This window comes from Hoplias malabaricus, chromosome 16 (genome assembly GCF_029633855.1).
Source record: "Hoplias malabaricus isolate fHopMal1 chromosome 16, fHopMal1.hap1, whole genome shotgun sequence".
Classification (NCBI taxonomy): Eukaryota; Metazoa; Chordata; class Actinopteri; order Characiformes; family Erythrinidae; genus Hoplias; species Hoplias malabaricus.
This window is the reverse complement of record NC_089815.1, coordinates 12,250,979-12,267,385: the sequence shown is the minus strand read 5'-3', so window position 1 is coordinate 12,267,385 and position 16,407 is coordinate 12,250,979. Positions and strand designations below refer to the sequence as shown.

Genomic DNA, 16,407 nt, shown 5'->3' with positions numbered 1-16,407 from the left:
ACATACATTGCTCCATTCGCGAGCAGCTGCTTCTTTGAGCAGATCTGACACCAACCTTCGCCTCGACATTTCTATTAGAATCAAATGCTCTGTTCTGAACTTGAGCCAGAGCATGAAAAACATGTCCCTTTCAATAGCATAAATTGAGGAGGAAATACAGAAATAAAAGTTAAAAATATAAATAGAGAAAAAACATTATATAGGAATTAATAAAAATATTAAATAATGCAGAAATAAAAATATTGGGTAATAAATAAATGCACAAAATTAAAAAATGTATATCAAAAATTATATTCATTTTTTTTACATCCCTCATTTCTTTGTTTCTTTCTTTAATTCCACTTTTATTAATTAATTAATATTTATTTATAATTTTGGCAGAATTGGTCTTCCACAGTTAACCATTGTATACAGTGTAAACCAGTACAGTATGGTTTACTCGTTTATGTAGTCTTTTAACCACTTAGCACACTTTTTTGTATTTTTTTTAACTGATTTTCACATTTTTTACAGAGTGATGCAAAAGGCCAGTGGCTCTTTGAGCAGACCTGCCATCATCTGAGCCTGCTGGAAAAAGACTACTTTGGCATCAGATATGTTGATCCAGACAAACAGAGGGTAAGTCTCAGTGAAAATATCAAGATCACTGTCTGTGTTTATATTGAAATCTGATAAATGATAAATACTCTGCCTGTTCATTTGAATGGGGCAAATCTTTCAAATATCTGTGAAATAGATATAGCTTAGGAAACACCTGTGTTTCAGGATATTCCCAGTAAGATACTATAGTATAGTATGTTCAGTGCAAGTGCATTTGATTTATGAGAAAAGATATATGTTCAATTTTTTTGAAAGAAATAAAAGTATTTATATTGTGAATCTGAAAACATTAGACTTTTCTGTAGAGTAATATTATCATTCATATTCTACAGCAGGAATTAATTTATATAGATTGGTGAAAATCTTTACATGTAAACAAAGCTGCTGTGTGGAGAACTATGGTGAGCATCAATCCCAGCAATATTGATTTCTGCAGGGGTACCTGGTCTCTCCCTATGGAACGGAGTGTACTGTCACCATGGCATACACTTGATACAAGTATTTAACTCTGGCATTGAAACACTCCATAATTAATAATATTCTGAAATATTTTGGAATTTTGGAACCCAGCCTTTGGGAATGAATATACAATTGCAATATATGAGAAGAGAATGATGCAATATATATGCAATTTTAATACATTATCTGAGCATTAGATAATTTGTTAGCACAGAATTTGTAATTTTATGTTCACTCAGTTTAATCACTTCTAAATGATTTTGACATTTCAGCACTGGTTGGAGTTTACCAAGCCAATTACCAAACAGATGAAGTGTAAGTCTTTTTTTTACCTTTCATTTCAAGTTGTAATTAGAAATTCAGTAATTATTAAAGAAAGGACAGAACTATGAAAGACAATATCTAATGGCACTTTTCCACTGCATGGTAACCTACTTAGCTCAGCTTGACTCTGCTTTTTTCCTCGTTTACTAGGCAAATCTGGTACTTACATGGAACCACTACTTTTTAGTACTTGCTTCCTAGTGATTCCATGATTTGCGTACCTTGTAGAGTGCTGATTGCCCAGAAAGACTTATCAGTCACCACGAAATGCAGACCTTGAGTACAAACTCTCTAAAAATCTCCAAGGTACAGCAGAGATCACATTTTTTTTATCGGACTCAAATTTTTGAGTCCAGCTCGTAAAACACCTTTGGAAAAATTTTAAAAGCTCATTGGTTCTGTGGCGCACAAGAAACTCCAGCACGAGCCAGATGTGCAACAAGGAACATTAAAAACTCTACTGATTTTTTTTAACCATCCAATGGAAAAGCACAAGTTTTGTAGTTTCACAGTCAGGGCGGCATGGTGGCACAGCAGGTAGTTTGCCCCAGGGTCATGGGTACAAGTCCCACTCTGGGTGACTATCTGTGAGGAGTGTGGTGTGTTCGCCCTGTGTCTGTATGGGTTTCCTCTAGGTGCTCCGGTTTCCTCCCACGGTCCAAAAACGCACATTGGTTGGTGCATTGGCGACTCAAAAGTGTCCTTAGTATGAGTGTGTTTCACACTGCGAAGAACTGGTGCTCCCTCCAGGGTGTGTTCCTGCTTTGCACCCACGCTCAGCTTCTGCATGATGATTGGATAATCTGTCTCAGGCCAATCCCTTTTTGATTGACAGCGAAATGAGCAAATCAGCGATCCTTTGGTGTAAAGATCTGTGGGAGCACAGGCGGACACACTTCACATGGGCCAAGGCCGTTTAAGCAGCCTAGCTCTGCTGGCCATTGAGAGGGTCAAAGAGCATTTTCTTAAAAAGGAACAGGGGGTAGAATTTACGTATAAATAAACTGACACATTTTATGATGTAGGCCGAAATTGAGCTTCCCCTCCTTGAAAGACCAGCATCCGCCACTGCTCTGAACCCACTGCAACCCTGAACTGGATAAGGGTTACAGACAGTGAATGAATGAAAAATTTCATCGTCCACAAAACACTCTAGACTGTTATTGCATTTCATTCTCTTTTTGTCACAGCCCAGCCACCATTCACTATGTGTTTACGTGTGAAGTTCTACCCACCTGACCCTGCTGCTCTCAAAGAAGAGATCACCAGGTGCTTCCAGTCACCTTTATATGCTATGTGTTTGTTTGTATATACACTGAGTTGCCAGTTTTAGTTTTTTTGGGATACATTTTCACCTATCAAAACAGTTAAATTCATTTACCTCCATATTATGTTGTTAAAAAGCAATTATTAGGGAAAAATGTAGATTCTGCAAAATCCACAAGCTAGATAAATATCCTCAGAGCAAGACAAAGAACCACTGAGAGAAACAAAAACCCTAAAAGGGAATCTCTGGGCCCATGTCTATTAGCTCACGTCTGGCCCTCTCTAGTTCAGAGTTGGCAATGCATTATATGTGAAAGTGAGGAAATGATATACATTTCACTTCATGTTTTCTTTCTGTCCACAATGTACAGAGGCACATTTCCTATGCCCTTGTCTTGTGTCCTTGTCCTTGATTAATACGTTCTATCTCTATTCCTCATTTTCATGCAAATGTTTCTCCACTTTTACTGTTGTGCATGTGAGCTTTGTCTCACAGTTTATTGAGAACTCAAGACCCACCAATTGCCAACTAGACCCCATATCATTGGATGTCACTCATGTAATTATATTAATGCATCTCTCAGCACGGTTACTTCTCAGCTAGTTTGAAGTAGGCTGCCATTACCTCAGTTCTCAGAAAAAAATGGCTTAGACCGGTGGTTCTCATACTGTGGTATTTCTCACCGGTTTAATCAATACATCAAAAAATAATTTTAATGTGTAAATTAAAAATTGTTTCAAAGTTTTCGTAATTATGCTTTATTAAAAATATGTTTGCGTTTAAAAAATAATATAGTGTTCTCCCATGTTTTTCAAGGATGAAACACCATCAAAAAGCATTTTGAGAAATCCATGGGTAAAATGCTCACCATTTTAGCTGTTTTAGCTGTAAGCAAATGCTAGAGACTGACGTGAGCAGTTAGGAATTTATTACAGAAAAACGAGAAAAATAATCAGAGACTAAGCATGAGAACTCACTGAGAAATACTCAGGAGCTCAGCAGGGCAAAATCCAGAGGCAAAATAAGAGAGAGTGCTGATGGCAAATTACCTTAAAATACATTCTAACAATACAAGCACTACTGCGTCATGCTCCAAGCTCCAAGCAACATGCTTTTTTCACCGATACCCAAATAAACTGATCTCTCTTCTCTTCTCTTCTTTTTTATTTCTTCCAAAACTCTTAATACTGTGTCCCAAAAATGTTATATGCTCTCATAAAAATATAATTGTTAGTAGATATGTTAGGAAAATTTTGTGTAAAGCATGAAAATCACCAACAAATAAATGAATGAAGATATGAATGTATGTATGACTGAATGAAGAACCAAGTGTGCATGTGTTTCAATGATAAGAATAAGACTCAAAAGTGGTGCTTGGAGGTTTTGATTTGATAATGAGTGGCATATAATTTAAAAAATTTAAGAACCACTGGCTTAGATCCGGAGAACCAATAATTGTACAGGCCAATTTTTAAACTTCCGTTTCTTGTCAAAATTCTGGAGCAGACTGTAGCTGCACCAGTGAACAGATCATACGGAATCCAAAAAATTGTTGGAAGTGTTTTATTCAGGCTTTAGAGAAAACCACTGTACTGAAAGTACTCCTGTTAAGGTAGTTAATGACCTTTTAATAGCAGCTGATTTGATGAATTTGTCTTAATACTATCTTAGCATGTTAACTTGGTTGGCATACTTAGAACTGCACTCACTTTCCATCTTGCAGGTTGTCTCAATTGGGGATAATAAATCTGACTCATGCTGTCTGTCCTACAATGTCCTTCAGGGCTCAGTTCTTGGGCCATTGCTCTCCTTACTACTCTCCCTTGGTGACATCATCAGGCGACATGGGTTGCAGTTTCATTGTTTTGAAGATGATGTGCACATTTATGCCAACTATCAGTGCCTGAATGCAGATTAGCTGCTATTTTTGAAAGTAGATGGCTACACCCATTACACTTGACTGCTGTATATTACTGCTGCTTAGAGCCTGTTTCCTGATTGGTTAAATCAGTGTCAAGTGACAACTTCAGGAAAGGAACTTATCATCTAACTTCATCACTATTTTCTTATAGACAACTTACAGAAATATAAAGGTAAGTCATGTACAAAACAGTAATTTTTCACCTTAGACATACCATTTCACCTAGATGATGAGTTTCTGAACGTAAACAAACCAGAAAAAAATGTAATTCCCCACAATCATAGATATTCCCTTTAAAGGAACTAACTCAGCTTAAAGTAACTCAACACACTGTATTTATCAAGGATCTCTAGTCAACCCTATGGTCACCCATAGTACTTTAGCCCAACCTGGTCCCGTGTCCGTTAGCCCACATCTGGTGCATGTGGTTTCTGCATTAGCAATACACCATAGGGATTCCTTCAATAAACCCCATGGTAACTTACAATAGTTAAACATACGCTGCGCTTGAATCCATTAGCTCACTTCTGTGCTTAATGGCTTCAGATTGAGCAGTACACCATATGACAAGAGTACCACCATATATCACTTCTGTGATTATTGTCAAACTCTTTTTTTGTCACCTACCTGCAATCACGGAATAAGTGACCAATATTGTTTTCTTTTGTTTGTCTATTCCCAAAACCTATGGGACAATCGCTGGATTAGGATCACTTGCCTGATAATGGGTTGGTCCAATTTTTGATTTATTCCAGTTCAGCTGAGGTTCTGAAACAGACTCCACAAGATGGCGAACATCATTCCTATGCATCTCGACCCATGCCCCCTGCAGCATCTTGCATGTTGGTGGACATTTTGTGGGTGACTGTGAGCGGATTGCACAGCCCGTTCCAGCATATTCCAAACATGAGAGACTGATACATTCAGTGGACTAATCTGGCCTCACTGCCAGGATTCTGCCAGTTGCATTCTGATTGTCTCTCTGTACATCCACGTATATGCACTTCTGTGTATCGTTTTGTACTGGCTCTGCCTTCTTCTACACATCATGCCAAAATAGCAGATTTGTGATTGGTTTTTTGTGTGTCATTCAGATTTCTTTTCCTGCAGTAGTAGGCTGTTCTCACCTTTTTAAATGATAAAGGCATCAGACTCTCCCTTTACACGGTCAGAAAATTTGTCACTGTGGTGATCAAAACTACATGTTTGTACAAAATTGTACCTTATTTTATTATAATTGTAGATTTTAAAGTTGTGTTGATTTTGTACGCCCCATTTAATCTCCAGGACTTATATTATGTTTTTTTTATTTGAGACAGTTCTACAATAAAAACTGCAATGTTCTACAATGAAATATTCACCTGTCCTTCTGGAGAAGAGAATGTAATGAACCCTTAGGGAACACAACTGGACTTTTAAATATTGTTGAACTTTAAAAAATACATTTACACTGTTTGTATCTTTAGTGACCAATAATGTACCTCTACCATACTTTTTTTCTGAGAGTGTAGGATGACTAACAGTCCTAGGGCAAATCAAGGATATGCTCCCTAGACCATCACACCACCACCACCATCCTGTGGCACTCCAACGTTGCAACCATGAGGTAATGCTTCATGTGGTTTAAGCAAGATGCTGGCCCATCCTGCGGCATGACTCAACAGGAAACGCATCACACCCGATGACCATTTTCCATATGTCCAAGGTCCTTTGATGCATTTCTTTGGTCCATCTTAGACTTTGGTTGCAATGATGGGTGGTCAACAGTGGCACATTAGTTGGTCTATGGCTGTTGTACTCTAGTTATATCAGGGTAGCTTGTAGTTGTCTTTTGTTGTGCAGTGGACAGGTCCATACCTTATATGAGAGCTGATTTTGGCATAACCACCAATTGTGGCTGTTTATCAGAAATCATATACCACCTGCCAGGTGCCAAATTCAGTGACTGTTCAGTGTAAAATTGAAATGCAACAGCGATATTTCATTATTTCAGATGAAATTCTTGTGCCATAAATAAGTGCTAGTCAAAAAATATATATATATATTTATTTTAAAAATGTGCATTTGAAACAGACATACACCACAAAGAGCAAAGTAACACTGATTCAATGTTGAACTAACATCAGAAAGATAATTGAATCGTAACTGATTCCTGATATTGATTCACTATTGCAGTAATATTGATTTCTGGTTCTAATTTTAAGGTGATTCAACATTGAATCATAGAGCAACATACTAATTTTAGATTAACCCCTGAAAAAAAAATAATAAAAAAATAAAAACATTTTGTTTATTTTATTTCAGTCAAGGCAAGTTTATTTATATAGCACATTTAAAAAGACAGTGAATGTCAGCCAAAGTGCTGCACAATAAAAATCAATTTTAATTGTATTTTAAACTTAATGCATCTTAGACATTTTATCTTAACTATATAAAATAGGCAACATTTTAAAATAATTTACTTTACACTTAACTTTACACTAAACAATAGTGTGCCTTCATGTCATTAGAAGTCTAAGGATACCAGGAGGCAAAATTAAATGTGAGGACACAGAGATTTATTATAAACAAATAATATATATAAAAAAGATGAAACTGGACTAGACACAGGCACATACCAAGGACCCTAATTTCCCTAACCCTAAGACTTAGATAAACACAAAAACAAATAGGAAACAACAACAAAATAAAAACTACTGGTATAGATCTAGGATGAAACCTGAAACTATGAAGGAATTCACACTAAAACAGCTATGTAGGGGTAGGATCATAAGTACTAAGAACCATAAAAGAAAGAACAGAAACAAAGACAGAGAAGCTCATGTGAAATCCAATCCCTATCCAATCTGCGGCAATGTGATGCTGACTGAACAGCCAGATCTGAATTAATGTAACTTCTATGTCCCTCTAATGCTGATGAGAATGATACATAATCTTAGGTCCAATGAATTTTCCTTTCAAATTGTGGTGTTTAGTATATGGAACTGAACTGGTCAAAGCATTTCTGTTTTGTAAAATTATTGGGAAACAGAAAAGGTTCCTGCCACTCATTTAAGAGAAAATAAAACAGACATTTTGGTATTGTGTTTTTATAAAACAAACACAAGACAAACCTCGTCTTTATCACTTTTGTGTTGTTCTGGTCAGTCTCATGGCTTTGGATGTGGTTCATGGAAATATTAAACTCATTTTATTTTTCATTTTATTCTTCTGAGAGACCTGGGAAGTTTACGCATTGTGTGAAAGAAACATTTATACACCTGGCCATTTAAAAATTATTGGGATCAGTTCATGGATCTGGTCAGCAAGCCAGAAGCATTGTCCTTTTGCACATGTGGGTCTGTTTAGGAGCATGATATGTTCAGACTAATGTCAGATATAGGTCACATTATCTAAATCAAAAATCTGATTTAACTGTTGTGTGAATGTAGCCTTGCATATGCTTAACAGTTTTTTTTTTTTTTTTTTTTTTTTTTGTTTTTTTTTTTTTTTTAATGAAGCTGAAACCGTTTCCACTACCAAAAAGATTGACTTGAGCCTGAACTTAGTAAGTAGGTGTCCAAGAAGCATTATATTGTCCACTAAATTAGACAGTCAAATATTTTGCAGACCATATGGCTTCACATATTTGGTCTTAATTACACACTCATGTTCAAGCCAGAATGGGTCCACTGTGGATAGCCCAAATGGGGTACTAACTTAAGCGTTTTCTGACCCTACATAGGGCCAGTGTTGACTTCCAGTGAGAACCACTGAGACAGGACAAACGCTCAACAACACAATAAGGCCAGTATGCCTAAAGAATCCATAACAACGACTCTGCAATAGTGAAAACGCAACAATTGAAATTAACCATGACTTAAAATTAGATCCTCCTTCACACTGAGAGAAACCCTGGTTCAACAAGGGAACTCATCATCCTTAAACAACATAAGAAAAAAAATTCTATAACATTAGGGACAATCGTGTTGGAGGCTCAATGTAATATAAATGGCAGTTGTAGTTGGTAAATTGTCAAATGGCTAATGAATATAGGTACAAAAGATAACTAAACTGGCAACTCTGTGTATAAGTTTAGTTACACAACTGAATATAATCTGAAAAATTAGATCTTAATTAAATAAAAGAATTACAAATATTATTACAAATATATGCAGTAAACTGAACTAACAATATGTATATATCTTTTTATTGATGTTGTTTTCAGATATCTGGTCTTTTTGCAGATTAAAAGAGACTTATACCATGGGCGACTTCTGTGCAGGAGCTCAGATGCTGCTATGCTTGCTGCATATATTTTACAAGGTGTGTTGTATAGTTTGGTGTAGTAATGTGTGTATGTTGGTGGTACAAGAAACACATTCCGTAACAAAACTTTAATTAACAACACACACATACTGAAAAACTTTCCTTTTGCTATGTTCTTGCTTTCCTTTACTAGCTGAAATTGGAGATTATGACCCAGGGAAGCATCCAGAAGGCTACTGCTCCAAATTCCAGTTTTTCCCAAAACACTCTGAACGCCTGGAGCGCCGCATTGCTGAGATTCACAAAACTGAACTAGTGTAGGTGCAGAATTATTCTGCCTATGTTTACATGCAGATTGAACATCCTGTTTAAGTGTATATAGTTTGAGCTGGGTACATTCTGAGTGCTTGAAAAATGCATGTTATGATTTGAAGCTGTATTGCATGTGGGGATGGGGCTGCAACAACATCAACTAGAGAGTCATTATTAGCAATCACCTTTATTTGCACTATGGTAAACATGGACAGATGTGGTCCAGCGCATTGCGCTTATGGCTGAGGTCCTGCTATGAGAAAGTCTATGTCCAGTTAATCCTTATACAGTGCCATACTGAGCTCTGTGGACCACAGGACCACCCCACCTCTTGCTGCAGATAGACGGGAGATGGCTTTCTTTTGGCTGAGACTCCAGTTTGTCCCTGCTGTCTGCAGCAGTCTGGAATCCTGTGTTCTTCAGGGCTTTCTGTGTCTGTGTCACTTTCCTCTACTGAATAGCTCTCACCATCTCCTCCACTTTTCTCTTAGACAGGAAATCAGAGAGAGATATAGAGAGCTTCTACAGATCTGGGGGAAAAAGAATGAGACATTCCCTTATAGGGATGTCTGTTCACTCAGTGCCCATTGTTGCGATGTCCCTGGGCAGTTGTATTCAGTCACACAAGGCCAGGCTCCTATGTCCTATGTTTGTTGACTGAGCCCAAAATGCTCATAAAGGCACAAAATTGTCTAAACTCCTCTACTCAGAGCAAAATCGAAAAGTTTATTGGCCTTGCTTTGTTGAGGATCGGGAATTTATCTGTAAACGGGCCCCATGTTTAGTGTTACAAGAACTCCCACTTATATTTCAATCAGTGGTTGTAGTCGGAGAGTTGCGTCATCAGAAGTTCAAAACGCTTGATGATCATGTGATTTACGCTTCACATATTTAAAGGGGGCAGTTTTAATTCATAGGGAAATAGAGACAGAACTGAGATTTTCTGTAATTATACTTCAGTAAATGCATTGATTTAATGTATTTCATTTATTTATATAATACACCAACAAATTTATATTGTTACATAAATAACTAGTTTTTGCTGCTTGTTTATCGCTTTGATTATTAAAAAAATATTTTTATATGATTTCTGATATATTTATAACAGGTGAAAGGATGTTTCAAAATTTAGGTCAAATTTTTTTTCTAACATTAACATATTTTTATTTCATGGTGGTTTTGGTAATATATGGCAACAGAAGGTGTATCTTTAATGACTGATGTAAAGTCTATGATTTTCAGATAGGACAGAAGAAGGAGCCATAGAAACTCAGGCTTGCATGTGCAGAAACCTGCTAATAAACAGGGTATATTTAAACACATCACATCCGGACAGGACACAATTAAACATATTTAAATACATTTTTACACATATATACCGATATTTAATATTAGATAATTTTTACTATGCATTTATTTACCATAGTGATATCATTAAACAAATGTTTAATAAACTGAGACAAGAAGAGCATGTCAAGCAATATGTGCCCTTTCCTCCATGTTGCCTTTGCATAAAATCTCTTCCATGGTTTATTGTGCTATGTGAGGATGCCCTCAATGCTTGAAGAAAGATGTAAGAATGTACAGATTCACCTCTGATAAAGAGAACAGGAAATATATTTATTTTTATAAGTTTATATTATTTATATATGTTAGCAGGAGCAGTATTTTATTAGTAAGGATTAAACAAATATTTAAATATGTTAAGTTGTCATGTTCAAAGATGCAAATTGCATATATGAACCCTAATCATTATCAATTTGGAATGTAGCAATTGAATTTCTGTGTAGGTTTTCTGCTTGATATCTGCATATTTTTCCTTATCCTGTGTTAACTCAATAAATTCACCTTGGGTGTGTATCCATGCCTTTTGCTACTGCAGTGTTACAGCCACAGAGACAGTACAGAGTAAAAAGCAATTTGAGATTCAGCCACTTGCACTAAATGGTCCTTTTTTGCATTTGATCAGTAAAGATTGTGTATAAATGTAAAATGTAATGATATGTTTTAGCAGAGCATTAATAGTTAATTCCTTCATCAAGGAGCCTAAAATTCATCACAGCTTAAATAAAAAAAGCCCTCAAACTTCAAATCCAAAGTCCAACCACTGTAGCTGTGTTGTAGTCAAATGAGACTCTTTCAGATCTCCAGTCATGACATGTATGAGTGTTTTAAATCTGTGTGTGTCTTCGTGTAAGCATGCTATATCTATTGTAAAAGGACATTAATTCAGTATTTTTCTTTGTGTGTATTTCTGTGACTTTATCTCTCTCTCTCTCTCTCTCTCTCTCTCTCTCTCTCACAGGGGCCAGACACCTGAGACCTCTGAGATGAATTTCCTAAGAAAGGCCAGGACATTGGAGACATATGGGGTTGATCCACATCCTTGTAAGGTCAATATTTTATACATATACCTTACACCTTATACAAACCACAGCAGCCTAAACCCATATTTAAGTAAAGATTTTCTTTCTTGAGTAAAACAAACACTAGATTAAAGGTAAATATACCTTCTCAGCTTGTACAAAATAGGATCTCGAGAAATCTACTTAAGTACGAGTAACCACTAGAACCACAACAGACCTTCGTAATACATTTGGCTTCCATCAGCATACAAACTAAAATAAGTACAGTTGGAATTCCAGAATCAGTGAGGTGACTGAAATGGAAACCACTACAGCAACACAATGGAGAGAAATGAAACACAACAAAGCAATTAGGACCTAAATATAAATGGCTATATGAAAGTATATAAATATAGTTGAGAAAAAAAGCAGACTCCTGTGCTGAATAGAGTATGTGAGCAGAATAAAATATATTATGAGATGTATATTGTTCATATTCAAATGTTTCTGAATATATAAAACATTTCAGTTTTTGAGTTTTGGAATTTGGTTCGTAAATGAACTTTTCTCCACAAGGTTTTTACTTTATTCTACCCAATTATCGATAGTTTTTGAGTAGAGTTCTAGGCTGTTTTACAGTAAACTGAGATTTTTCAACATGAATGGAGGTGTTTGTTATTCTTTTTTTATTGTTTGCCACAGGACGTGTCAGGAAATGCAGCTTTCTTGGCCTTCACACCATTAGGCTTTGTGGTGCTGCAGGGTAATAGACGAGTCCACTTCCTGAAATGGTCAGTGACATGTACACTACAAGTATTGGAAAAAGATTAAATTTGAATTACTTCTTAAACAAATCCAAAATTCTGCCAATGGTATAATATATCTTTACTAAATAAATGACTTACATCTAGCAAAAACATCTACTGTCTAGATTGGATGGATTCTCACAACAATATATTTTTTAATGTATAATTACGGTTATTTTAGTGAATTTATCCTTTTAGTGGAGAAAATAAAGTCCCCCACCTCAAGAAAACAGACAAAAACATCTACAAGGCTGTCCTCAGGCATCAGCTGTCACATGAACTGCTTTAATCAGTAAACTAGAAAGTGTACTTATTGTCTCCTAATAAGCCCCTACAGATGCAAGCAATATGAATGATGACCCACAGCATTTTACTGAGTAATTTAAATAAATAAACATTTAAATACAGATATTATTAACACTTCCTGGATTGGGGTCACACTTGAATACCTCAGATGATTAAACCAATTTTAATATAAGTTAAAGGCAAACAAGACTCAGCCAATCCAAAATCGTTCAGAAGTATATTTGCTTTTTGTGGGTGCTTGCAGGTTCAGCTGCATAACTCAGCTGGCTTGAGCTTTAAATCACAGTTTCCATAATTCCATAATTATGACAAGTCCTCCAGGTTTTGCAGAACATAGCAGCACCAGATCATCACATTATAACCACCACATTGTTGGTGTGATGTTCTTATTGTTGAATGAGGTGTTAGCTTTATGCCAGGTGTTTTGTGACCCCATTATCCAAAAGGTGCCTCATTCCTCAGAATATTTACCAAAATCTTATGGGTTGTTTAGATAAATTTTAGGTTTTAGGTTAAAAAGGAACAGGCTCCATTCTTTATTTGAAAAATTAAGGCTTTCTAAACAAGCGTTAATTCTGAGTCACACTGCTTCCAGGCAAAACAGACCATCCCAGAAAATCCAGCTTTTATACCCTTTTTTTGGCAAGAAGTGGTCAACACTTGGCTTCCCCTTGTCCTTCCCAAATACACCACATTCATTCATTCATTATCTGTAACCGCTTATCCAGTTCAGGGTTGCCTACCTGGAATCATTGGGCGCAAGGCGGGAATACAGCCTGGAGGAGGCCACCTCTTAATCATTATTTCCAAATTACATGACTACTTTAGGTTGCTAAATATTCATTATATTTTATGTCATTATCAATAAACTTTCCATTATTTTCAAGACCTGGTTTTACAACATAACAATCACTGGCTTCAGGCCTCAGAGAGACCTAGCCTTGAGCTGGTCCTCTATCACAGCTGCCCCATCTACTAATAAGACAAAGTGTATCATAAAAATTAAAACTATTACTGTCTCAGGCCCTGCTTTGGGTCAGGTAGGAGCATTAATAATAAGACTCAGTTTTTGTAAGAGCCTTTGTTCACATAAAGCGTACGTGTAATGTTTACCAGAATTATGCTGAACTAAAGTGGGCTTTTCAGCATCACTGATAAGCTTTCTCAGGCCTCATAGAAGACACAAGCCAACTCAGAGAGAACCAGCTTCACAATCACACCATTATTCATTATAGTATTTGCATTTAACATCATTAATATTTTAATTTGTGTATTTCCATATTTAATAATTAATATAATTTTTTTTGTTAGGGCTGGGCAATTAATCGAAAATCGACATTCAGAATTTATAATCCACATAATCTTATATAGTCTATATCGATTATATAATTTTTTTTTAACTGTTTTTATTTTATTCTGTTATGTCCTCACTTTGTGTTCATGTACTGTCCCTTTAAAACCATGCTACCAAGTCACATGACTCTGCCCCTTTCTGCCACATGGAAGCAACCTTAATGCTGAGGCCGACCAAGCATCTTGAGCAGCTCGTACCAAAATAAAACACAGCGGCTGTGGTTTGGATGTGCTGTGTTTTGACTATAATTAATACGACACTGAACAAAAAGTCAAATGTAAACACTGAGAAAAAGTTTCAGTGACCAAAGCATCCTCAATACCAACCAACACCAAATATAACCAGTGCTCAGAAAACAAAAGAGGAATAAGCTCCCAGCAAGATTAGAAAAAATACCCCATATTTAATACTGGAGCATATTTACAGTACAAGCCTCGTCAGTGAAATTTGAGGGTCATAAATACAAAAACAAAATAATCATTTATTAATCGCAATCGTGGTAAATGTACAATTAATCATGATATTGATTGGCGCTCATATCGCCCAGCACTAGTTTTACCATTAAGCTCTGTCACAAGCCATTGTATTCTTTTTGTTTAGTGGCTTGCACCTTGCATCTCTGCCATATATGCCATTTTTGCAAAGTGTTTTTCATATTGTGGAATCATGAACACTGACCTTAACTGAGGCAATGTTTTTCTTTGAGGAAATTTGCAGGGCCAGCCACACGAGGGAAGATACACAGATGTTCCAAGTTTTATCAATTTGTGGATAATGGCTCTCACTCTCAGTTCCCGAGACTTAGCAATGGGTATATAAAGCTTTCCAATGGTTGATTTTAATGGCAGTGCTTTGTATCTGTTTTTTGTATCTTGTAACATGAATAGTGTTATTTTGAGACTGCTTGGCCTGTTTCATATAGGTAGAAAAGTTCAATTTATGTGATTTTTAGATTCAATGGGTATTACAGTAATCATGTCTGAGTGCGGCTAGAGAAATCGAACCTAATTGCCAATTGAATTTGAATATCAGATTGATTAAGTAGCTAATGGGCATTTTTTTTCCTCAGTACATGAAATCCCTATTCACAATAAATTTACTTGGATTGTCTTGGTCTAAAATAAAATTGTTTTGATTAGCTTAAACGTGTGACAAATAGGCACATTAAAAAAAACTGAGAAATGCTTTTTTCACTGAACAGTCAGGAGCAATATGATAGAATCTCCCATGACAAGTTCGTGGTGTGGGATTATGATCCATACGAATACAATAAATAATACCTTTATGAAAAAAATGCCAAAGAAAAACATGTACTGTTCCTGGAGATAGAGCAGACCATGTAACTTTCTCTGGTTCAACACGGCAAAAGACAACATACCAGGACCGCCAACTTTGAGGTCACAGTTTCAGACTGCAGTGCAATGACCATTAGACAAACATAAGGGGCAAAGTGTTACAACAGAATTTGCCAATGGAAGCTGAATCCTGGTATGTGAAATGTGACCTAAATAGGAAAGGAGGAGCCTGAAGCTTTTACATAAATTTGAGATATCCAGTTAAATACGTGGTGTACATTTAAAAAAAAAAAGGCATCAAACTCTTCCGTACTCAAACGTACACACAATGCTGTCCAAGGTGTACATTTTTGAAAATGATATTTGTCAATGCTCTCAAGCGGACGAAGAAAATCTTTTTTGGAAATGCTGACATCACTCAATGGGACTGTCTTTGGTGAAACTCAAATAGCTCACTTTTTATATAATGAAGTATATAAGTCATAAAACTACAATGTATGCATTCTGATTTCACTAGATTTCAGATTCTCACATATGAATAAATATCAATTATGTTGTATTGGAAATATATAATTTACTATTAAGATCTTGATTTAGTAATTCATTGACTTACGAAGTGCACTGCATAGGGAGTATGGAGTGATTTCGGATTAAATCTCTGTGTTTCTCTCACGCTTTGTGGGATTTTGATATCTCTCATAAAGAGGTACTATGCCCCCCCAGTGGACTGGCATGATAAATCAGTAATTGTTATTTTCATCTGGATGAGGATTTTGTCAAAGTGTTATTTAAAAATGTCTGGATCCGTGTGGGCAGGATCTTACTCAAGAATGATAAGAATTTTGAGAATGACCATAGGTTAGCTGCAGTGCTTGGTAAAGTTTTACCCCTCAAAGTACCCACCCCTGAGTATGGCCTCTCTTAAATGAGATTTATCCGTAAGATAGCAGATATCACTCTACGTTGTAGGGTGAGAAAGAGCCTGGGAGAAGCTTGGAGCAAAGCCACTGCTCCTTTATGGTTGAATCCAGTTGATATAGTTCTGGCATCTGATAAAAATGCCACCTGGTCGCCTCCTGCTGGAATTATAATACACACAGCTAAATGGGAGTAGGCCCAGCAGCAGACCCAGAATCCACTGGAGAGGTTATATATTCTGGCTGGCCTGGA

General features: G+C 36.3%; 1 protein-coding gene across 1 annotated transcript in view; it reads left to right on the top strand.

Annotated features, from left to right (window-relative positions):
• frmd5b (FERM domain containing 5b) overlaps positions 1 to 16,407 on the top strand; it is a 51,253-nt gene that overhangs the window by 22,029 nt on the left and 12,817 nt on the right. The window contains exons 2-8 of the mRNA XM_066648370.1: positions 514 to 618; positions 1,332 to 1,374; positions 2,574 to 2,652; positions 8,779 to 8,876; positions 9,013 to 9,136; positions 11,437 to 11,524; positions 12,179 to 12,267. Of these exons, the coding sequence (XP_066504467.1) occupies positions 514 to 618; positions 1,332 to 1,374; positions 2,574 to 2,652; positions 8,779 to 8,876; positions 9,013 to 9,136; positions 11,437 to 11,524; positions 12,179 to 12,267 (626 nt within the window). The remainder of the gene's footprint in view (positions 1 to 513; positions 619 to 1,331; positions 1,375 to 2,573; positions 2,653 to 8,778; positions 8,877 to 9,012; positions 9,137 to 11,436; positions 11,525 to 12,178; positions 12,268 to 16,407) is intronic.